General features: G+C 55.5%; 1 protein-coding gene across 1 annotated transcript in view; it reads right to left on the reverse strand.

The window, feature by feature from the left end:
• Positions 1–750: 750 nt before the first annotated feature.
• Positions 751–23,437, reverse strand: part of LTBP4 (latent transforming growth factor beta binding protein 4) — a 30,485-nt gene continuing 7,798 nt past the window's right edge. Inside the window, exons 5-34 of the mRNA XM_007942976.1 lie at positions 22,443–22,634; positions 22,033–22,280; positions 21,854–21,956; positions 21,141–21,215; positions 20,939–21,061; positions 20,213–20,377; positions 19,532–19,681; positions 19,389–19,403; positions 19,200–19,316; positions 18,157–18,282; positions 17,947–18,072; positions 17,197–17,322; positions 16,456–16,698; positions 15,924–16,049; positions 15,721–15,840; positions 14,790–14,918; positions 14,506–14,631; positions 14,073–14,195; positions 13,734–13,865; positions 12,126–12,257; positions 11,919–12,044; positions 9,177–9,323; positions 7,558–7,824; positions 6,255–6,326; positions 5,878–6,006; positions 5,573–5,719; positions 4,335–4,487; positions 2,947–3,327; positions 2,140–2,292; positions 751–905 (exon numbers count right to left, since the gene is read on the reverse strand). Of these exons, the coding sequence (XP_007941167.1) occupies positions 751–905; positions 2,140–2,292; positions 2,947–3,327; positions 4,335–4,487; positions 5,573–5,719; positions 5,878–6,006; positions 6,255–6,326; positions 7,558–7,824; positions 9,177–9,323; positions 11,919–12,044; positions 12,126–12,257; positions 13,734–13,865; positions 14,073–14,195; positions 14,506–14,631; positions 14,790–14,918; positions 15,721–15,840; positions 15,924–16,049; positions 16,456–16,698; positions 17,197–17,322; positions 17,947–18,072; positions 18,157–18,282; positions 19,200–19,316; positions 19,389–19,403; positions 19,532–19,681; positions 20,213–20,377; positions 20,939–21,061; positions 21,141–21,215; positions 21,854–21,956; positions 22,033–22,280; positions 22,443–22,634 (4,427 nt within the window). The remainder of the gene's footprint in view (positions 906–2,139; positions 2,293–2,946; positions 3,328–4,334; positions 4,488–5,572; positions 5,720–5,877; positions 6,007–6,254; positions 6,327–7,557; positions 7,825–9,176; positions 9,324–11,918; positions 12,045–12,125; positions 12,258–13,733; positions 13,866–14,072; positions 14,196–14,505; positions 14,632–14,789; positions 14,919–15,720; positions 15,841–15,923; positions 16,050–16,455; positions 16,699–17,196; positions 17,323–17,946; positions 18,073–18,156; positions 18,283–19,199; positions 19,317–19,388; positions 19,404–19,531; positions 19,682–20,212; positions 20,378–20,938; positions 21,062–21,140; positions 21,216–21,853; positions 21,957–22,032; positions 22,281–22,442; positions 22,635–23,437) is intronic.

Here is a 23,437-nt window from a genome sequence, read left to right on the forward strand (position 1 = left end):
GTTCCGCTGCTCCTCCAAAGGTCGGTGGTTCTAGTCCACCAAAGTCCATCAGGACAAAGGCCTGGTGAGCTATTTCTGGAAAACCAGCCACTGACGATCCTACAGATCACACTTCTCTGACACACATGGGGTCACTGCGTCAGAATCCACGCGGCAGCAACTTATTTCTCCAGTTAAGATAGCAAGGGGCATCCCTGTGGGTCTGAAGCTGCCCCCTTCCCCGCTTCCTGGGGCACTACAAGAAGAGGAAGCTTTTGGAGGAGTCGGCGAGGCGGGGTCAGTAATATCACAAACCCGGAGGCACCAGATTAGAGAAATAAAGCAGAAATGAGAGAGAGAAAAGCAGAGACAGAAACAGACTAAGCAACAGACGTGAGATAGACATGAGATAGACGTGCCGTCTGAATGGGGAGGTGATGTAGTTTAGTGGCCCAAGAACAAGGCCTAGAGTCAGACTTTGAGAAAGACAGACAAACACAGGCAAAAGTTACAAAATAGGTGTTTTTTTAATTGAAATGTTTAGAAAAAGTAGAGGGCGAGTGAAAGGAACAGGGGCTGGGCTTGGGCCAGCAGCGGCTGTGGAAGGGGCGGGGAGCAGCAGGGAGCAGTGACAAGCCGCCCTCCTTCCATCCGTCTGTCAATCTTCCCGCTGGAGCGGGGTCTCTGTGCACAGGCGCGCAAGCGGGCGGGAGCGTGTGCGCGGCGGAGACGCACCGACAGGCAGGCGGTACGCGGTCCAGGGGCTGGGGCTCAGGCCCGGGGCCGGGCGGGCGCGCAGTGATGCGGCTGGTGGGAGGGTATGAATCCCGGGCGGCAGAGGCAGCGGAAGGAGCCATCGGTGTTGACGCAGCGGGCGTTGACGCAGAGCGGGGCGGTCTCCTCAGCCTCGTCACACTCGTTGATGTCTGGGAGAGGAAACAAGCGGCACTCAATGCTCAGGGCTGGGGACCCAAGAGGACACCTCCTCTGCTCCTTAGGCCCTGGGGCATGTAAATAGGGGATGCTGAACCTCTGCCACCTGTTGGCTGTGTGAGCCTGGGCTGGGCACTTACCCTCTCTGTGCCTCTGTGCTTTGTAAGATGCGTCGCTAGGTTTTTATTAGGAGAATAATGCAGTTGAAGACAAAATATTATCTAGTGTTTTTCTAAGCACTTTACGTGTATTAAGCTATCCGCCTCATCAACTTGGTAGGGAGACACTATTCCATTCCACGACAGCACAGACTGAGGCCCAGAGTGGGAAAGCCCCCATCCAAGGTCACACAGCAGGTCAGGTCTCCAGGTCTCGCGGTGCCCAGCCCCATCTGTGACCTCAAGTCCTGGCCCAGCCGTTTCTTGGCTGTGGGACCTCGCGGAACTCATCTCTCTTTTCTGAGCCTCAGTTTACACACAGACCTCAGTGTTATCTTAAATCAGCATTAACCACAACTCTGTGAAGCACGTTGTGTGACTACACCCATTTTTCAGATGAGAAAAACTAAGGGGCGTTGACTTGTCCAGAGTTAGAGTTAGCAAGTTGCTGGGCTGAGAGTCTCGGGCTTATCTAACTTCCCCCGGGTCCGTAACTAATTGGTCAGCTTCACTGCTGTCTAAACTAGGCAGACATCAGTAATACTCCCATTACACAGGCAGGATGTCCGAGGCCTCCAAAGAGGTAGAACAAATTGCCTAAAATAGCAGTGAGTGGCGGTCCTTGGAAATCACAGCTGCAAGATTTCACCCTTCTATGCTGTTTCAGAGGAGCTCTGGTAGTGTAGGCATTTGCTGCTAATCAGAAGGCTGGAGGTTCAAACCTACCAGCCACTCCTCGGAAGGAAAGTTGGGCAATCTACTTCCGTAGTGATACCGCCTCAGAAACCCAAGGAGGGGTCACTATGAGTCAGATCCCACTCTATGGCAGTGAAGTGGTTTTTTTTTTAATGCTATTTCAGGGCCCTGCCCTTCACCAAGCCCTGCCCTTCTGTGCACTCTGAACTAGCGTTTTTCACTCATGCCCTTCCCCTTGCCTGGCCTGCACCCTTTTCTTTAGTGAGGTCCTCACAGGAAGTCTCAGACTGGTCGCCTCTAGTCAGGGCTCCACCCTTTCTGATCCAGCCCCGCCTCTCACGCACGCGCACGCACGCACAGGCCCCGCCCTCACCGACGCAGGCCATGCGGGTCATGTCTAGGCGGTAGCCATCGAAGCAGTCGCAGGTGAAGCCCTCGGGGACGCGCACGCAGCGGCCGTGGGCGCAGCCGTCCAAGATTCCACACTCCTCTGCCTCCAGTCCCTCGTAGGGGGCGGCCAGGGCGTCTGGGAGAAAGCAGGGTCTTCGCCATCTCACCTCTTATTCCCCCCAGTGGGGCTCCCTGGCTGTCTCACGCTAAACTGCTCATCGCGCCCCAGGGCTGTAGGGGACGCCCTGAGGACAGAGGCTCTATCTCGCTCTGCAACGTAGCTTGCCCCATCTCTCTCTGTGGCTCCGAGTTTCTCTACTTCCCACCTCCCTTGATAGTCGCCTGAGTCTCTTACTCCTCTCTGGCTCTCCCATCTCTGTCCCCTGGGTCTTCCCATCTCTCTCTCTGCCTGTCCCCATTATCTTTTTTTTTTCTTTAGCTTGGCCCCAACTCATTTCGTTTCTCCCCAGCACTTCCTCTGTCCCCATCTCCCGGTTTCTCTCTGCGCCTGCGTCCTAGCGCCTGCTCTCCGTGGCTGTCCCTGCCTTTCCATGTATCTCCCTGTCCCAAATCTCTCCTTGTTGGTCCTTCGCTGTCACTGATTCTGTTCTCCCGTCTCTGTTCCCATCTCGTTCTTTGCTGATCTCTGCAGACATTTTTCTGTTTCTCTTCATCTCTGCTCTCCGCCCCCGTTTCTTTCTCCTTCTCCTTTCTCCCTCTCTCCCTCCCCTTGTCTCTCTGCATGGCCTCCCTCCTCCTCAGTCTCTATCCCTGTGCCCACAGCGCTCACCAGTATAGCCTCCACCTTCAGACAACTCCTCAGGCTCCGGGAAGGATCCACGAGTATCTCGGCCCCGATAGCGCCAGCGGGTGCCCGGGCCGGGTGGGGCGGGAGCCTCCGATTCGCCATAGGGGCCACCATCATCCTCAAAGTCAGGCATGTCGTAGGGTGGGGCCCCGTAGGGAGCCTCCCGGCGGGCGAAGGGCCCCGGTGGCAGTGGGTAGGGGTCATAAGGTAGCACAGGTGGCGGGTACAATTCAGGCCCATATGGAAGGCCCTGGTAAGGCAGCCCTAGGTCCGGGCCATACTCATAGGGGAGTCCAAAGCCACCTGGCCGTGGGGGGCCATATGCAGGGGGCCGCAGCACATTGCACAGGGCCTCAAAGTCATCTGTGAGCGGGAGCCAAGCGAGACAGTGAGCCTCAAATGCCCCAGCACCCACAAGTCATGTCCCCCTCTGGGAAGAGGAGCCCTGAGGAGGGGCTGGGGGAGGGCTTCGGGCTGGGGCATAGGGATGTGAGGGGTTGAAGGGAGGAGACTGAGATTGAAGGAGGCTAGGATCAGGGGTTTCTGGAGCCAGGATTGAAGGTCTGAGGGCTGGGCCCGGGATTCCAAAGTGTCAAGATTTGAGGGACCTACCCACCACCAGCCACTCCCCGAAGGAAGGTTGGGCAATCTACTTCTGTAGTGATATCGCCTCAGAAACCCAAGGAGGGGTCTCTATGAGTCAGACCTGACTCTATGGCAGTGGGATTGGTTTTGGTAGGGGAGCTAGGCTTAGGAGCCTGAAAAAATGGAATGAGGTGTTTCATGGACCAGGACTGGTGAATCCCAGGGGCTTTTGTCTAGGGGGCTGAGGGACCAGAGTCGGGGAGGGGAACCTGAGTAATTGGGACTTAGAAATCTGAGGACCCAGGATTAGAGTATTTAGGGATGGGTTCCCAAGGGCTAAGGATTGGGGTCTCTGGGGCTGGAACTCAAGGGTTTTAAGGGCTAAGACTTAGGGATATCTAGGCTATATGTTGGGTCATGGGCACTGATGTGGGTATCCACAGAGCTAGGACTGGCCCTGTGGTCTGTGGGGCTATGGCCAGGGAGGGCTGGGGCCAGCATGGGAGGGTCAGAGCTATTGGTATTTGAAGTCTAAAAGTCCAGGACTTGAAGAGGGGGCCATACGGGCTGTCTTGGGACGTTGGAAACCAGGAGTCAAGGATCTGAGAGACCAGACCATGGGGGCCTGTGGGGCTGGAACTATAATGGCCCTGGGATTCCTGGGTCATGGGAATGTGCCTTGATGTCCAAGGGGCCAAGATTTAGGGATGAGTTTAGACATGGAGCTCCGAGGGCCCAAGTTTGGGGGCAACTGGGGGTCCTCTGTGTGCAGGTAGTGTCCGTACCTGAGTCCTGGGCAGGGCAGAGGGCACAGTCCATGCCCCAGGCCTCGCCGTAAAGGCAGCAGCACTCTGTGTAGGTGGCCTGGCGGTCCAGCCGTGGACGACTGCACACGAGGTCGGCCCCCACCTCCTGCCAGCACACCCCGAGATTGTCGTCTGAGGGCAGAGACAGCAAGCGTCAGGGCAGGAGAGGGCGGCTGGGAGCAGGGGTTTGGGGGGCCCTCCCTACTGCCCAGCCCCCACCCCTACTGGAGCAGCCCAGCCACCTTCTGCCCAGTACCACACCCTTCTCATCAGCTGTGCTCTGAGAAACCCTCTGAGGTAGCTCTAGGGTTCTGGACAGGGTATTGGATTGAGGACAGGCTTGGTGTGGCATGAGGCTGGCACACAGGAGGGGAGGGCAGAAGAGGGGCCCAGTAATTGGTTCTATCTATGCCCGCCCTAGGGAGGGCTGTGTGACCTCAGGGTAGTTGCTTTTCCTCTCTGGGCACTGTTTTAATTAAGTCTTAGGGTGTAGGGAGATACTGTAGAAACAGAAAGTTGGAGGAGGTGGAAATGTGGGTCAGTGGGCAGAGAGGGGAACACAGAGACCCTGAAGGGATCAGATGGACGAAAGGACCCAAAGAGATAGACACAAAGACGTCCAAAGAATCAGACTCAAAGAAAAACAGTCAAAGAAACAGCTGATGAGAAACCAAGACAAAGGGCTATGAGTTATTTGTGTCTTTCTCTCCAGCGAGGAGACAAAGATCCAGAGAGAGTCAGGAATTTCAAGAAAAACCTAAAGACAGAAGTCCACAGAGAAGTGGAGAGAGACAGAGACCCAGAAAAGCAATGACAGGTAGCATTTATTTAGCACTTAGTAAGCCCCTTTCTAAGTCCTACAAAGTAAAATTACTCAGAAGCCACCTCATAATGCTGGGCTACTGTCATCACTCCATGTGCAGAAAGGAAGCTGGGGGACACAGAAGGATTGGCAACGTGCACGTATTCACTAGACCAGCCAGTGGCAGGCTTACTAACACCTTCACCCTTAACCTCTAGGCCATCATGCCTGTCAGAGTCCACCAAAGGCAGAACCCTGAGGGAGCCCGAGAGGCGTGGCCTTGAGGAGGCGTGGCCGTTGCAAAGGCGTGGCCTGGGCGGAAGACTGAGCAAGGGCTTGAGGGGAGGAGCTGACAGTGTGGGCGGGACAAGGGTGGGGTGTAACCCATTGGGCGGGGCAAAGCCGGCGAGGTTACCCAGGCTCTGGCTCTCGTTGGAGACACAGCGGCGCCGCGAGCGGTCGAGCACGAGTGGGGGCTCGCACGTGCAGTGGTAAGAGCCCACGGTGTTGACGCAGCGGCCGCCCTCACAAGCCGGCTCCTCATCCGCGCACTCATCGTTGTCTAGGGAGGCATTGAGAGCAGCAGTTAAGAGGCAGCCCCCTTAACACCCCCTCCCCTTTTCTGTCTCTCACCCCGGCACACTGGATGGGGTCTAGACTCCAGAAGGGACTTCCCCAGGGTAGTGGCAGAGGCTGGAGTGGCTAGGGGTTGCCTCCTACCAATGCATTCCAGCCGCTGGGCATGGTAGTAGTAGCCGTTGCTGCAGTAACATGAATAGCCCGGGGCCGTGTTCACGCACACGCCGCTCTTGCACACCTGGTCTTGGAAAAGCTGGCACTCATCCACGTCTGTAGACAGGGTGGTCAGAGGCACGCCCTCAGCAGGACAGATGGGGCGGGGCAGGGCCTGACAGTGTGTGAAGGTGGGTGGGGCATGACCAGGCAGGACAGAGACCAAGCGCTGGTGATGGGGCCTCGGAGGGAGACAGAGATGAAGAGGGGGTGGACAGACAGACAGACAGAAACAGGGTGAGGCCGAGGAGACGCCAGCTGGGGCTGGGGGCTGAGGGTGGGTGAAAGCTGAAGTCGGGCCTCACCTCTCCGGAGGCCCGGATCTCCACTGGGCGCCAGGTAGCCCCGGCCGTGGGGACACAGTGACTGGTACTCAGCTGGACACAGAGACACAGAGCTCAAGACACCCATGTCCCAGCGCCTGCCCTGGGCTTGCCCCCACCTCCCTGTCCCAGTGCTTACCCAGCCCTGTGCCTACCCTTCACTGCTCAAACCCTCAGGCCTGTGCCTGTCTGTGCCCATCTCTCAGCCTCATGCCCAGCCATGCCCACCAGCCTGGCAGCTTACTCTTGCCCTTGCAGTGCTCATGTCCAGATGTACCCCCGTGCCAGCCCAGTGCCCACCTATCTCTACTCAGTCCTGTGCAGGGACAGATTACCCAATAAATGGCAAGGTAAGCACGTGCTTAGGGAATCAACAAAACGGGCCCCAGTCGTCCAAAGCAAAGACCCATAGATGCCAAGCGGATGGAGCAGAAGGAAAAGCGAGCACTGCAGGGGAAGGGATCGGTCAGGCATGAGAGAATATGCTGGCCAGAAGGAAATAAAGTTCACACAGGGTCATGAGGGCGCCCGCGCACAAGGTTGTTTAAACTATGAGGCCCTTAATACTTCAACACTTTTGTTGACATCTGTCTCCCAGAGTCCCCTCCTGCGTAATTGAAACTCCTAATCTCAGTGGGCATCTTAGTATACTATTTCTTTCCAATAAACAAGAGGTGGGGATGGACTGTTCAGTCTAGCTCTATCTAAACATACAATAATTTGCTGTAATATTTGTTTTTCTGATCATTAAATCTTCTTTTGACATCTTTTCATTCATTGATTTATAATTACAGCATTTACTATGAGCATTTACTATCAAAACTGAAGTATGAGATGCTGAAAGCAAAATTGGCAAAATTTCTCATTGTGAGAGATCAACAGAATTTGACATTGATGGTTGAAACAATTAGGTTCACTGACTCATTTTCTTTGTTGTAGAATATGGGGGATATTCTTTTTGTAGAAAATGTGGTACATAGTAAAAATCTTAGTACCTTGCCTCCACTAAAAATTTTTATAATCCATTTCACTGTATTCCACTAAAATAACATATGCTACTTTTGCTTTCAATCATGAATATTACAGTCACATGTAAAAATAAATTACATCCTGGATAGCTAAGGCATGCAGCCACACACACATGTATACATATAACTCACATACCCCACTCAAATTCATGAGGAGGAAGAGGATTATCCTAAGCACCACAGATGATCAGCGTTTAGGGTCTTCACATGCCTTACTCAGGCCGCAGGCCTGTGTTCACCCATCACCCCACGCCCACCTGTCTCGGTGCCTGGGCACTGCTGGATGCGGCAGCCACTGCCCCAGCCCTCGCCCACGGTGCAGCAGCACTCTTGCCACGTCACATTCCACGCCAGGATGTTGTCACATGCATCTGGGGCTGCTGTGTCGTAGTAGCACTCCCGGCGCCCACTGCCTACAGGACCCTGCCGGGGCGCACTGGGTCGGCGGGGTGGCGGCGGTGGGGGTGGCCTGGCTGGCAGATCCTGTCTGGATGGTGCCTGGGGCGGTGAGCCTGGGAATATACCTGGGAAGGAAAGGGTCCTTAGCCCAGTGTGGGCTGAACTTCCGGCCCCCCATGTTACAGATGGGGAAACAGGCTTGGAGGGTGCCCAGCCATCAGTGGCAGAACCAGGCTCAGAATCCCACATCTCCCTCTGCACCACACACTTCCTACCCATCTGTCACCATCCCTCTTTCTGTCACTCTCCCTGTCATTTCTGCAGCTCTGGCCTCTCCACCTCACACTTTGCCAGACATCTTTCTCATCTATCATGGCAGCTTCAGTTCCAGGGCAGGGGCACCCACTGACTCCTAGATGGTACTGGGTCCTCACCTCTTAAGTGTCCCAAGCTGGTCTCAGAGAACCTCACCCCAAAACCCAGGCCTCATCCTGGAAACCTCACCTCACCCTGGCAGCCCCATAACCTATCCCCTGGCCCCTTGGGCCTTTCTCCACCCACCCTCTCCTCCCTTCCCCTTGGCCTGAGTCCTGTTCTCTCTTGCCAATGTCTCTGCCCCAGCCTTAGCCTTAGGCTCCCAGCCCCTGGGGCCACCCCTCCAGTGCCCTATCATATGGCACTCACAGGGGGGTTCAAAACTGGATTACACTCCTCTCCTGCTTAAGACCCTTGGGTGGCACCAGGGTTCCTCAGGCGTCCTCCAGGCCACGGGGAATTCTGGTGAGATCTGGTTAACCCTGCCTCCTCCTCCAACTTGTCTCTCCCCACTCCTTTCCTTGTTCATGAAATCACATGACACTGAACTTATTTTAGTTCCTCAAACATATCAGGGACCCTCTTGCCTTGCCAAGCCTTTTGCCCTTTCTGTGTCCTCTGCCCAGAATGCTCTCCCTCACCTACTTTGCCTGATTCACTTCTACTTAGCCTGCTGCTTAGTTCAGATACCCCTTCCTCCAGGAAGCCCTCCATAAAACTCCTCTCAGGCTGAGGCAGCCACCTCCTCTGGATTCCCAAACCCCCTAGGCTTTCTCCTTCTGGCCTTGGGCTTTCTCTATCGCAGCCCTGACTACTCTGGGCTACCCCAGTCCGGTAATATCTCTGTCTGGCCCACTGGATTGTGAGCCCTTTGAGGAGAGGGAGTGGGGAGTGATCTTTCTGGGTCACTACTCTGTCCACTAAACACAGTGGATTCCCTGTGAGCATGGGTGAAATGAAGAAAGGTGGTAGAGGCAGGGCCAGGATCTAGTTCTGACACTGGATCCCACGACCCATGTTAAACCCTGTGTTCTAGTTTTTTTGAATTGTTGGCAATAACATTTAACTGATGGCAGCTGTCCAGAACAGGGATTGTTAAACCACATCACTTTGCCATAGGGTCAGTAACCATCAGTTAAATAGATACTGACATCAGTCTCACCAGCAGAAGTCCGTGGGGGAACACAGCGTCCAGTCATGGGGTCAAACTCCTCAGGGCTGGTGGGGCAGACACAGAGGAAGGAGCCTTCAACATTCTCACAGAGGGCAGCTCCACACACGCCCTGTAGTGTTTCACACTCATTCACATCTGTGAGTAGGAGACAACGGGGAGAGGGAATCAATGGTTCTAAACTTCTGTGAGTTCAAAGATCTAAGAATCTGAGCTTTCAAATATAATGGGCATTTTCCATGCCCAGAGTCCATCCTCTTTTCTCTGGAATACACCCTCAATATCCATTGGGACCCTCTACTCCTTCATTTTCAACCCATGTGTTTTGATGAGGGCTAAATCTACTCCCAGGGGTGGGTACCAGTTCTAGGCATGGCCAACCAGATTACTGCATTTCTCTGGTTCAGAGATAGTCAGTGACAGAGTTGGACCAATAAAAGTCAGACCTGGGACTTTTGCTAGAAGGACTGAAAAAGAGCCTTCGTGGTGCATTGGTTAAGATAGCTTAGCTTCTGATGTTAAAGTTCAAGGTTCAAACTCACCAGCCACTCCACAGGAAAAAGATGTGGTCATCTGCTGCCATAAAGATGGTCAGCCTTGGCAAACATTGATCTGTGGGTGGATAGATGGGTGGACAGTCTGAACTATTAGGTATGTCTATGCAGGGGGGAGTGTGCTCATGACCATATATAGGATTGGTATGCAGTTTTTGTACAAGTGTATTTGTAAAGGGACAAGGTTGTAGTCACTTCTTGGCCGCAGCTAGCTACCCACAGGGAGTGAGTAGTTAGACCTGTGGGCTGGGGACCATAGTCGCAGGGGACATCAAGCTCAATTAGCATCACATACTACACAAAAACATTGTTCCACCTCCTACTTTGGCGAGTAGTGACTGGGAACTTAAAAGCTTCAAGTGGCCATCTAGATGCAACGATGGGTCTCTCCTCGTCCAGAGTAAAGAAGAATGAAGAAAACCAAAGATTCATGGAAACAATTAGTCCAAGGGACTGGTACACCATGTGATCCTCAGCCTATACGACTACAAGACCAGAAGAACTACATGGTGCCCGACTACCACTGTCAACCACTGGGCGGGGGATCTACGTAGGAGATCCTGGATGGAGGGGGAAAGCAATGTGGAACAAAACTCAAAATCATTAAAAAAAAAAAAAAAAAGGTGGGACCAGGTTTGCTGGTCTGATGGAGCCTGATGGAACCCCTGAGACTATGGCCCCCTGCTGCCCTTCAGGTCTGGAACTGAACCCACTCCTGTGGCTTCCAGCCAAACCAAAGACAGGCATATGAGCTGAACATTTACCTGAGGTAGATACACTCCTTGGAGAGATCAATCCTGGGAGAATAGAAGGGCTGTGTATGCACAGGGAGATAGCTCAGGGGACTGGAGTGCATGGAGGGATGGACACAGGGAAGAGGCAACTATGGGAAAAAAGTGGGAGGGGAGCTGTTGCATTGTGTGAAATTAGAATCAATGTCATGAGACAAAGTGTATGTGAGCTGCTGTATGGAAAGTGAATTCGGTCTGTAAACTTTAATCCAAATCACAATACAAATTTGAAAAAGAAAAAAAAAAAAAAGATCGACAGCCTTGGAAACACTGTGGGGCAGTTGTACTCTGTCCTCTAGGGGTGCTGTGAGTCAGCATAAACTAGATGGTAGTGGGTTTGGTCCCGGCTTTGCTTCCATTAAAATTTACAACCGAGGAAACCCTATGGGGCAGGACTACTCTGTCCTCTAGGTTCACTAGGAGTCAGAACTGACTCAGCAACAGTTTCTTTAGCCCTAGGATTGGCGAGCTGAAGATGTCAGCCCTAAGAGAGGATGTCAGCCCTGAGGTGCTAGGGCCATTGCTGTCACTGTGAAAAGAGTCAGCCTGAAAATAAATCCAAGAGAGGAAAGCAGAGCTGAGGCGTGGAGACAGCAGTGACCTTGGTTCAAAGCTGGATTCACTTATGCCAGAAACCCAGACACATCCCAGCACTTGGCAGAGTAAGTTCCTTTTTCAAAGAAATAGTTTGTTGTGTTTGCATTTGTGAAAACTCAGAGAATGTATATCTAATATATACATATCACAGTATATAAACTGCACCTCCAAGAAAATATCTATAAACACATATCAAACTCTAGTTAATGACTGTTGTTATGTCCTGTCCTGTCGATTCTCTCATACTGACCCCATAGGACAGAGCAGAACTACTGCATAGGGTTTCCTTGGCTGTAATCTTCACAAGAGTAGACAACCAGCTCTTTTCTCCCACAGAGCTGCTGATGGATTCGAACCACAAACCTTTCAGTAAGCAGTGGAACACCTAACCATCGCACCACCAAGACTCTTTGAAGTTAGTTATGTGGTAATCATAGAATCTAGGTTATGGGTATAGCAGCATTCATTCTATAATTCTTTCAATTTGCTGTATGTTTAAAGTTTTTCTTCATAAAGTGTTGGGATAAAGAAAGGATGTTTACATACACTTATGATACAATAAAAAAATGTTTTGTAAAAAGCACCAAAAATATAAAGCCTGTATGAATAGGTTTCTGGGACTTGCAACCGGACAATCCTGAATGATCAGGGGACGGTCTATTCTAAGGTCCAAATTCCACAACTGTAAGTTCACGTTTGTCCAGCTGTACGGAGAGGAGGTGGGCCTGACCAACCCCTTCCCCTCTTTCTGGTTCCACCCAAAGCCCCACCCACTCCCTGGAGCCCCGTACCCACGCAGTGACGCCCGTCCCGCGCCCCCTCGTAGCCCTGGTCACAGAGGCACTGGAAGGAGCCGGGCAGGTTCTGACACATGGCGTGGGCCCCGCAGAAGGACCGGTTCCGGCACTCGTCCACATCTGTAACCACCAGACAGTCAGGCCGAGGCTGGGCCCTCTCCTACCCCTCCGTGTCTCACCCAAAGCCCAATGGACACCCACCCTGGCATCCGCCCCCTGGTGTGGACTGGTATCCAGGGTCACAGGCTGGCGTGCAACGGTAGGAGCCAGGGGTGTTCTCGCAGCGCTGGGCCCCACAAATGGTGGGACCATATTCTTGACATTCATCAACATCTGCAAGACAGGGCACAGGGGCGGGGTGGGGGTACAGTTACAGGCCTGGATTCACAGGGCTGGAACCCTAGTTCCCATGTCACAGACACCTGCATAATTTGATGTTCCTGGAGACTGAGCTTCTAAAGATGAGTTAAGTGATGAAAACCTAACTATTGAATGTTGTGTTGAATGACCTCCTTGCCATTGTAAAAGCCCATACATGGTTGAACTTCAAGGCCGTTGCACTGGATGTCACCTCCCAGCAACACTCTTCCCTCATCTACCTGCACAACTCCCTCCCTCACTTCATTCTAGAGGCTCCGTCAAGTCTTCCTAGGGTCCCCGTCCTCACTGCCCTGTCACCCCTGTCCATTTATCCTGCTTTATTTTCTTCCTTAAACTTGACATTATGGATATTATAGTCACATTTTTATTGGTATTGCACACTGTCGCCCCAACTAGAATGCAAACTCTTCAACAGCAGGGATCTGAGTTCGTTCTGTATTCCCAGGGTCTAGAACAGTGCCTGACACAGGTAGCTGCCACCTGTTGGCTGAATCTTGAGTTTATTTATGTATCCATTGTCTGCCTCCCCCACTAGGATGTCAGCTCTGTGAAGAAAGGGCTTTCTGTTTGCCTTATTTTCTCTTGTGCCCTCAGTGCCAGACAGACAGTCGGTACTTAATGAATTCTCGTGGAGTTAATGAATGAGCTCCCACGAGACTAAGCTCGTAGGAGTCAGGCAACCAGAGACCCAAGGGCAGCCCACAGTCGTTTTGTTTCATTTTGTTCCACACAATTCTGACCCACACAAGATCCCCAAACACCTCAGAGTACCCCCAGCCTTCGGTCTCTGTCAGTACCCTGAGGGAGCCTAGCAGGGGTGGGGTGAGCCTATAAAAAAGGAGCAGGCAAGGGGCAGGGCTGAAGGAGGAGCAAAGGCTGGCGAAGGGGCGGAGCCTACTATGCATGCCGCAGGGCTGTGGGACCCCAATGGGCAGACTCTGGAGAGATGAATGGATTTTGTTAGGGAGAAACTTACAAGGAGCAGATGTTAGCACCTGGAGAAACCCTGAGGAATTTTGTGCTGAGAAAGGAAGAAGTCTAGGGCAGCTAGGGACGGATCTTGGAGGGGTAGGTGAAAGTATGAAGAATTGGGGGTGGCGAGTGGGTCAGTCCGAACTTATATAAAGAGGAGGGAAGACCGGTAGGAACGGGGCCTAACACTTTTTTACTGTTCGGAGGTATCTTACTGGGTTATAGACTAAGAAGTAGACTGCACAGGGGGCATGCAGAAGTGAGGTTTGGCCTAGTTCCTGATAGGAGTGTGCCCCCCCCCCACACACACACAGGTAACAAAATGCAAGGACACAGCGGTGGCTTATTTCCACCACACAGATATGCGATGAGAAGCGGTCAGAGTCAGTGAGGCACCCCTCCCTGGTCCCCACGAGGGTGGACTCTGGCAGCCCGTGGTGGGGGCGGTGTTCTCACCGTCACAGGTGCCCTCGGGGCCCGCGTGGTAGCCAGGGTCGCAGTCGCGGACACAGCGGTAGGAACCGGGGGAGTTCTCACAGCGCTGGGACCCGCACAGGGCCGGGCCCCGCTCCCGGCATTCGTCCACATCTGACAGGGGAGGCAAAGAGACACCCAAGCAGGATGGTAAGGGAGGCCGCAGGGGAGGCGGAGGCAGAGCAGCAGTTGATCTGAAAGGCAAAGACGGGAGGCGGGAGAAACAAGAAAGGGGAAGAGAGGTAGCAGCAGATGGAAGACAGATGGGAAGCGAGGATGAGTCGAGGAGGCATGGGGTCCGGGCAAGGCAGAGCCTCTCACCGAGGCAGGAGGCGAGGTCTGGGCTGGCGCGGTGGCCCGGAGGGCAGATGCACTCGAAGGAGCCGTCGGTGTTGGTACAGATGCCGCTCTGGCAAAGGTCCTCCTCGCTGCACTCGTCCACGTCTGCCCGACACCCGAGACCTGGTTAGACACGCCGCCCCACCTCCTCCTCCTCTGCGTGGCATTCCGGCCACGCCCCTCTGCAGTCCTCTCCCCGCCCCGCCCCTACCTGTGAAAACAAGCCGCTCCAATCGCGGCCCCACCAGCTAAGCCCCGCCCCTCCGATTGACATCCTGTGGCTCCCGCAAGCCCCGCCCCCACGGTGCAGCAGGACTCTCTTTGCCAGAAACAGACTCCCCGTTCTGTTCTCTCGTCCTTGTCCCGCCTTTTCCTGGCCTGGCTTTCCTAGTCCGGGTCTAGCCCGGGTACGAACCAAGGCAAGAGGCTCCGCGAGGTCCAGGCCGGTAGCCGGGGGCGCAGGTACAAGCAAAGGAGCCGTCGGTGTTGAGGCACTCGCCGTGGGGGAAGCAGAAGTCGCCCTCCAGGCACTCGTTCACATCTAGGGTGCGCGAGGGATGAGGCTGAGGGTCACCGAGCCCGCAGCCCGAAACCCACCCACAAGCCACACCCCAGATGGCCGGTTTCCAAGCTCCACCCACAGCCCCTTAGTCCAGGCCAGGGTCCGGGACTCTCCGGGCGGGTTCCCACCCTGCCCACCTGCGCAGGGCCCGGGCCGATTGGACGGGGGCCGGTATCCTGGCGCGCAGCTGCAGCGGAAGGAGCCAATGGTGTTAGTGCAGTGCCCGTGGGGGCCGCAGGGTTCGCCGGAACTGCATTCATCCACATCTGTGGGAGAGGGTGTTTCAGATCTGGGAACTCGCTGGTCGGATCCCATGGGAACAAAGGGGTCTGGGGAAGTGGTGGGAAGTGTCTTGAAATGGCGATGGCATGAAAGCATGATAGAGGTGAACAGGAGAAAGCAGGTTCCCTGGTTGTTGGGATCCTGTGGGCCTGGGTTTCTGGGACTTCCCTGTGCCAAGATCCTGAGGTTAGCAGACAGGAGTCTGGATTGGGGCAGGGGTCAGAAATTACATAGGTTAAAGGTTCAGCTATTTGGGAGTTAGGGCCACAGTCAGTGGCTGGAATCTGAGACAAGTTAGGGTCAGGAGTCACAGGGTACAGAATTCTGCAAGTCAAGGGTCAGAGGTCAGAGATCAAGAACGCTATCAGGCACCAGAGAAAGGATTCAGAGGAGGCAGGGGCAGTGAAAAAGACAGGATCAGGGATTAGAATCAAGGGTAGTGGTTGTGGTCAGAGTTATGGTCAAGGGTCAAGTTAGGGTCAAATGTCACTGTTTGGGGGTGACACGTCAGGGCCAGGGGACAGTCAGGGTCAGGAGGGTTATAGCTGCTATCAGGATTGTGGTCAAGAGTTAGGAGCATGAATCACGGTTAAGGTCAAATGTCACAGTGGATTTCAGAATTCATGAGTCACAGTCAGGAGTCACATTCTGGGTCTGGGGTCAAGGTCCAGGTCAGGAGGTTATGAACCAGGTCAGGATTGTGGTCCAGGCCAGGGGTTGCTTTCAGGGCTAGGTGTCATGATACAGGCCCAAGGTAATGGCCATAGCCTGGGAGTCTGGTCTTACCAATGCAACGGCCCCGTTGCAGGTGGTGGCCAACGGGACAGGCCCTGCACTGGAAGGAGCCAGGTGAGTTCACACACTCCTGTCCAGGGCAAGCCAGGTGGTTCTCACACTCATCTATGTCTGGGGGGCAGGGGAGAGAGTAGTTTTGAAGGAGCAGCCCAGGACCCCCTCACCCATCCCCATTCCTCCCTCCCTGGCCTCACCTTTGCATTCGGAGCCAGCATCATTAGGTTGGAAGCCCGTAGGGCAGACACACTGGAAGCTGCCTTCTGTGTTCTCACACCGGCCGTAGGCACAGGGCGGAGGGCTCCGGGCACACTCATCCACGTCTGGGGCAGAGAGGGCTGATGGGGCTGAGGACAGGGCCTGGACCCATCCATCCCCTAACCATCGCCATCCACCCCAGCATTCCCATTTTAAACCAGCCTCCGGGACTTTGCCCAAGCTATTACATCCTCCTGGGAGGACAACCCCCTCCCTGTCTTTCCATTTAGCGGCCTCTCCACTGCCAGGGTGCAGTACCACCTCTTCCATGTGGTCTTCCCTATCTCCCCTCTTCTGGTTCCCGCAAGTGCAAGAGCATCACCCAAAAAGGGAGGAGAAATGGGGCAGACTCTGCAGTCCTCTCAGAATTCCATCACTCTGTCCCCCATCACTCTGCCTCCCCCAATAATGTTCCTCTTTAGTCCCAACAACAAATGGTGGTGCAGGCTCAGTTAGACTCAGCACTCTCACCTCGGCAGGGAGCCCCTGGCCCTGGGGAGCGGAAGCCAGCCGGGCAGGCACAGTGAAAGGAGCCAGCCGTGTTGTCACAGCGACCTGGCCCGCAGGGCGGCGGCTCATGGGCACACTCATCCACATCTTCTTCACACGCTGAGCCCCGGAAGCCAGCCGGGCAAACACAGTGGAAAGAGCCAGGCAGGTTCTCACAGACGCCTCGGCCACACAGGCCCGGGTTCTGGGTGCACTCGTCCACATCTGCTCCGGGGCAGGGTCTCCTTTAAGCTCCCCATGCCTCCCCCTGCCTCCCCAGGCTCCATCCTCCATCATTCTGTCCCCCTGCCCCTCATCCCTCTACCTCAGCTCCATCATTTCACCCTCCTGTCCACCCTCCCAGGATCCTAACTCACCATCCTCCGCCCCTGTCCGGCTCCTCTCTGAGCCCCATCAGTAGGCCTTATTCTCCTCTGTCCAGTGTAACTAGGCCTCCCTTTGCCTGTTACTCAGCACCTCCACCCCCCACCCCTCTACTTCTCCAACCTGGGTTGATTCAGCAGTTTGCACTTGGCCCCTCCATCCACATGGCACTCTCTACAACCCTCACCAGACTGCATGCCTGGCTCTCAGAACCCGGCCTCTGTCTCCCATCTGTCAGCTCCCTGTGCCCCCTTGCTCAGTCTCTCCACCCCCACCCCCCCACCACTGTCCGTCTATCCTCCCCATACCCCCTTCCTCTCTGTCTCTTGAGTTTCTCACCCTGGCAGCTGGCTCCGTGTGGGTCAGCCTGGTACCCGGCGGGGCACACGCACAGGAAGCTGCCTGGTGTGTTCTCGCAGCGCCCGCGGTCACACGGCGGCGGCACGCGATGGCACTCGTCCACGTCTGCGGGCACAAACCGGGCAGCTGGGGCTGGGCAGACACTGCCCCAGAGAGACTTTGGGGAGGCTAGGGGCGGAGCCAAGCGCAGGCCCGGCCGGGCTGGGGAGGGGGCCAGAGGCGGTGGGGGACGCTTACAGCGAAGGCGGGGCTTGAGCGGGGAGGACTGAACTAGGGCTGCAGACCAGGCCTGGTCTGGGGCTGAGAGGGGGACCTTGAGAGGGGAAAAATGGCAGAGGGAAGGGCTTGGGCAGAGCAAGGGTGGCAAGGGCAGGTTTGGGAACGGGGGGAAGGGAAGGCAGGAGTCATGCTGAAGAAGGGGCATCTCGGAACCGGGCGCTGGTGTGACAGGACTGGAAGCGGGTAGCGGTCAAAAGAATGTTTGCAACAGTTGTAGGGTGGGGGCGGGGCCTGGGGGAAGGCGAGGAGCTTGTCAGCTACAAGGGAAGGGCGGAGCCGGGACGTGGTTGCAGAAGGAGGCGCGTCTGTAGAGGGCTGCCCCACCGAGAGGGCCTGTTGGGGGTGGCGCAGTGGTGGGGCCGAAGGGCGGGCGGGAGCTGGTCTGGAGGGAAAGCGAGCGCGGGATTCCGGCAGGGGTAGGGCCCGGAGCCGGGTGGGCGGGTTTCTCACCCAGGCACTCCGTGGCCCGCGGGCCCGCTCGGAAACCTGCGCCGCAGACGCAGCGGAAGCTTCCCGGAGCGTTCTCGCAGCGCCCGGGAGCACAGGGCGGCGGCACGCGGCGACATTCGTCCACATCTGAGGACACGGAGAGGGCTGGTCAAGGGGGGACCAAGCAGAGTGCCCTGCCCCGTCTCCGTCCACCCCCTCCGCCCGGCTCACCGATGCAGTGAGTGCCCTGGGGGTTGAGCCGGAAACCAGAGTCGCACACGCACGTGTAGCCGCTGGGGCGAGGGATGCAGCGTCCGGGGCCGCAGACTTGGGGACTGCGCTGACACACGGAGGGACCTAGGGGTCCAGTCATCCAGAGTTCCCCCATCTCTGAATCTCCTGTCCTTGTCATCCCAGCAAACCCCCTCAGGTCCCCTGCCTAATCAATGAGCACTCCCAAGACCAGTCTTCCACCCGATTGCCCTGTCACCAAACTCATCGGATCCTCTCCCTGAATCACCACATACCAAAAAACAAAACAAAACAAAACGCACTGCCATGGAATCCGTTGGGACTCATAGTGACCCCATTGGGTTTCCAAGTTGGTAAATCTTTACAGAAGTAAATTGCCTCATCTTGCTTCTGTGGAGCAGCTGGTGGGTTTGAACCGCCAACCTCTGGTTAGCAGTCATATGGCTTAGCCACTGCACCACCAGAGCTCCATCTCACTGCCATGAAGTCGATTCCAACTCATAGCGAGTCCCATTGGGTTTCCAGGGCTGTTAAATCTTTACAGAAGTAAAGATTGCCCCATCGTCCTTCCGTGGAGTGGATGGTGGGTTTGAACTGCCAATCTTCTGGTTAGCAGCCAAATGCCTTACCACCAGAGCTAAGGAGTCTCCCATCTTTGAGTAGTTTGCTTTCCAGCCCTCTGGCTGGATGCTCTCTTAGTGTCTTCCACGTTTAACACTAACTGAGCACTTACTATGTGCCAGACACTTCAGAGACAGCTCATAGAATCCTCGCAATGAAGTCCCCTTTACAGATATGAAAACTGAGAGTCAGAAAAGTTAAATGGCTTGCCCAGTAGACAGAAGATTTAAATCCAGGTCTGTCTGACTCCAGTTTCTGATCTAACCACCACCCAAACCTTCACACCCTTATCTCCTCCCACCCATTCCTTAACTGTGGCACCCCTGTTTGTTCTGTCCTTTTCCCCCATCACCCCCTGCCTATAAGAACCCCACCAGCCTCCTCAAGTCCCTCAACAGCACCTGATTCTGAGACTTCAGGCCCAGCCCAGGCAGGGATGCTGGGCAAGGGAAGCTCAGGGCCAGGCCGCAGCTCCGGTCTGGGCTCCGGTCTGTGTTCCAGTCTGGGCTCCAGTCTGTGTTCCGGTCTGGGCTCCGGTCTGTGTTCAGGTCTAGGCTCCGGTCTGTGTTCAGGTCGGGCTTCTCCACGATGGGTAGGCAGAAAGCCTGACAAGGGAGGGGTATCACTGAGTGGGGATGTGGTTTCAGATGTCCCCACTCCTCTTTCTTCCTTTCTTTATGATTCTGGGGCCACCACTTGGAAACAATGCCCTCTCTGGGAACAGTCAGCTCACCTGCAGGCGGACGAGAGGTGGCAGGAGCAGGGCGAGGCTGGCTGATGGACACTCGGGGTGGCTCCTGGCCTAGGGGTCTGGTGTTGTATCGAAGGTCAGAGGCCGAGTAGTGGTAACCAGGGCCAGCTGGGCAGATCTCCCGAAACCCCTCTGGGAACAGGGAAGGGAAGGATAACAGGAGAGAGAGCAGGAGGGAATGAGAGAAGTGGAGGGGTGTCTAGGGGCAAGGCTTGGCCTGGGAGTGTGTCAGGGGTTTGGGTTGGGTTGAATGCTGGGCCCCTGACCAAGTCCGGAGGCTAAGCGTGGGGCCAAGGAGGTTTTTCCGCTTTGGGAATGGTGGCAGGGACAGGGATTGAGGGTGAGGTCTTATTTGGGGTCTATCAAGGACTGGATTAGAGGTCAAGATACAATGCCGTCATGGGATTCAGTTTCAGGGAACTTGATTGCCTGAGAGATGTGTCAGGGAGGGGCTGTCTGGGGTGGGGCCTGGGGCGGAGGCTAGACTGAAGCTGGGGACCAGGTGGGGTGGTGTCTCAGGGGTGGGCATGGCCAAGAGTTCATCTCCAAGGCTGGGGGTAGGACCACCAACAGCCAACAGCGAGCCTCAGGGCCTAGGGTTATATGAGTGTCAACATTATATGAGTGTCACCTGTGAGGCCAGGCGGTGTAGGAGGGGATCACCTGAGCCAAAGGGTGGGCAGAGCTGGCAGCCACGGCCCCAGGCCTTGCCGACTCGGCTACAGCAGCAGATCTGTTTGGTGATGTTGCGCAGGATGGGCAGTGAGCAGCCGCCGTCCCGAAGCACACGGAAGCAGGGGCCTTTTGCCTCCGAGATCACGTGTTGGGCTGCCAAAGGGAAAGGAAACAGGTAAGGGCAGGGATGGGAGTTTGGCGGAGCTGAGGGATCTTACAGGCAGGGGAATGGTCTCCGGGAGGGTCTGGTGGGGGTGAAGGACCTTTGGGAGGGGTCCAAGAGGGTCTGAGAGGGAGCTAACAGGGCTGTGGAGGTCTGAGAAATGTTTTGGGGCCTGAGGAGGGTCTGAGGGGGACTGCAGGAGATCTGAGGACCTGAGGGGGTCTGAGAGGGATGTAAGGGTCAGAAGAAGGTTTGGTGGTCCAATGGGGGTGGCACTTGGGAACTTGAGAGAGGCTGAAGAAAGTCTGTGGAGCTGAAGGGGCCTGAAAGGTTTTGGAGTGTTCTTAGAGGATCTGAGGGTATTCTGATCCAAGTTGAAGCCGGTCCTGGGAGTCTGAGGGTAAATGAGGGTCTGAGAAGTTCTGAAGGGGATTCAAGAGTGAGGAGGGTGGAGTGTTGGGGAGAAGGACTGGGGTCTGAGAAGATCTGGGGCTCTGAGAGGGGTAAAAGCCCTGGATGTGGTCAGCCTCAGCCAGCTCCTGGCTGCTCACAGATGCAGCTGCTGCGGGAAGAGTCGAGCAGGAAGCCGTCGGGGCACACGCACGTGTACCCGCCGTGCGTGTTCGCACACTCCCCGTGCTGGCAGCGCCCTCCTGTCGCACACTCATCCACATCTGAAAGGAATGGGGAGGTCAAGGGGAGGTCCAGGATCACAGCCCCACCCCCAGAGCAAACTCCGCCCCCCAGTCTCACCTTCGCAGGATCCATTAATCCTTTCAAAGCCCGTTGGACACGGTCTATCTGGGGCGCCCACCTGGTCCGAGTTCCCTGTGGACAGAGGAGAAGGCTGGGCCTGGGACGGAGGGATGTAGCGAGAATGGAATGGGCGAGGTGAAGGTGGGGAAGGAGTGACTGAAGAGTGTTGGCTATGGCTTGAATGCAGTCAGCCCTAGGTTGGAGAACTGAGGGGGCAAGCTGGGAAATTCCAGAAATGAGTGGGTGGAGCCAAAGCCCAAAGACGGGGTGAGGAGAGTGTGGCCAAAGTCAGAAGTGAGGATGGACCGTCCCAGAACGTTATGAATTAGTCTAGACCGGAAATCCTTAGCACACGGGGTGTGCGTGCCAGGAACTTGTGCACGTGGCTTAAATATGGACAGAGTAAGAGGAGCAGAACGACAGAAGGGCAGTATTTGCACAGGGAGATGGCTCAGGGGGCAGGAATGCACAGGAAAGAAGGACACAGGGAAGAGGTGACTACAGGGAGGAAGCGGGAAGACAGCTGTTACAACGTGGGGAATTGCAGTCAATGTCATGAAACCGAACGTATGAACTGCTGTGTGGAAAATGAATTTGCTCTGTAAACCTTCACGGAAATCAGAATAAAAATTATAAATAAATAAAAAGGAGAACAGAGCGGTTCTAACCCCTCCCCAGCTCCGGGAACCTCTGGACGTCCCGGGGCTTACCCAAGTGCTCCGAGCACGGCTGACAGTCGTGAACGCCCCAGGCCAAGCCGGCCCCTCGGCAGCAAACCTCTTGCGTCCGAAGCCCGGGCAGTGGGGACGCACACTGTGGGGAAGTGTTGGGTGAGCGCGCCCCCGCGCGTTGGCACGCTCTGGGCCCCTCCCCACTGGCCTCCTCTCACTTCGCTTCCGCGCAGCTCCCGAAAGCAGTAACCGTAGCCCGAGGCATCCGAGTAGCTGTCCTCGCGGGGTGCGCTCTGTCCCAACACCGTGTAGGGCGCCGCCGCCTCTGCCCGCGCCGCCGCCTCAGCCCGCGCCACGGCCTCGGCGTCCGCCTCGGCCCAAGGCCCAGACACACGTTCTACTTGGTGCACCACCACCGACGCCTCCTGCGGATGCTCCACGTGGACGCTCACCATAGACGCCACGCCTGGGGGGAGCAGGGTAAGAGGGTGTCTCAGTTCTTACAGACTGAGACTAGGAATGAGGCGAGGGCGAGATAGGGATAGGTATTCAGGGGTTAGAGAAATGGAGATCAGACCAACTGAGGTGGTGGACAGAGTCTGAGGGGACCCGGTTACACTCTCCTTACCGTGTTCGTCGTCGCGGTGGTTGGCCAGTGGCATGGTGTACACGGAGCGGGTGAGGCCTGGCATGGCTGGGGCTGGGGGGCGGGCGCCCGAGGAGTGCAGCTGACAGAATTTGCCCGCGAAGTCCGGGGGACAGAGGCAGCGGTCCGGCTTTACGCACACACCGCCGTTGTGACAGATCAAGGGACACAGGACTGGGAGGAATGAGGGTGCACTCAGGGTTGGCACCCTTCCCTGGGTCCAGGGCACTCAAGCTCAGTATTCCCTCTTCGGAGAATTTGCACGCACGCGCGCGCACACACACACGCACACGCACACACACCCATTTTTAACAATCTGACATTTTAACAAGATCCCCAGGTGATTGTGGAGGTCGAACCAGAATGAACCGGTTGAGGAGCCCTGGTTATAATTATTCCTTCAGATTTATTACCCCACTGCCATTGAGTAGATTCAGACTCATTGCGACCCTACGGAACAGAGTAGAACTTCCCCATAGGGTTTCCAAAGCTGTAAAACTTTTAAAGAAGCAGACTGCCGCATCTTTCTCCTGCGGCATGGCTGGTGGGATTGAACCACAGACCTTTGGTTAGCAGCTGAGTGCTTAATCAGTGCACCACTAGAGCGTATTGTGTGTTGTGGTTGTTGTGTGCCGTGGAGTTGATTCCGATCTTATAGCACAGAGTAGAACTGTCCTTCAGGGTTTCCAAGTCTGTAATCTTTACTGAAGTTGCTCTGTTTTTTGGGGATTTGAATCTTTACTGAAGCCAACTGCCACATCCTTCTCCCACAGAGCGGCTGCTGGGTTCGAACTGCGGACCTTTTCGTTAGCAGTCCAGCGCTTAACCACTGCACTTCGATTCTAAATCGCTGTGCCCTAGCTGGTCTAGCGGTCTTGCCCTAACTCAGGCCACCTGCATTGGCCCCACCCAGTCGTTCTGCTCTCAGTGCCCCGCCCATTGGGTCGGCTCGCCACGCCCCAATGTCTGTACCCTTT

This window comes from Orycteropus afer, unplaced genomic scaffold (genome assembly GCF_000298275.1).
Source record: "Orycteropus afer afer isolate SDZICR_OR568_19922 unplaced genomic scaffold, OryAfe1.0 scaffold00099, whole genome shotgun sequence".
NCBI lineage: Eukaryota > Metazoa > Chordata > Mammalia > Tubulidentata > Orycteropodidae > Orycteropus > Orycteropus afer.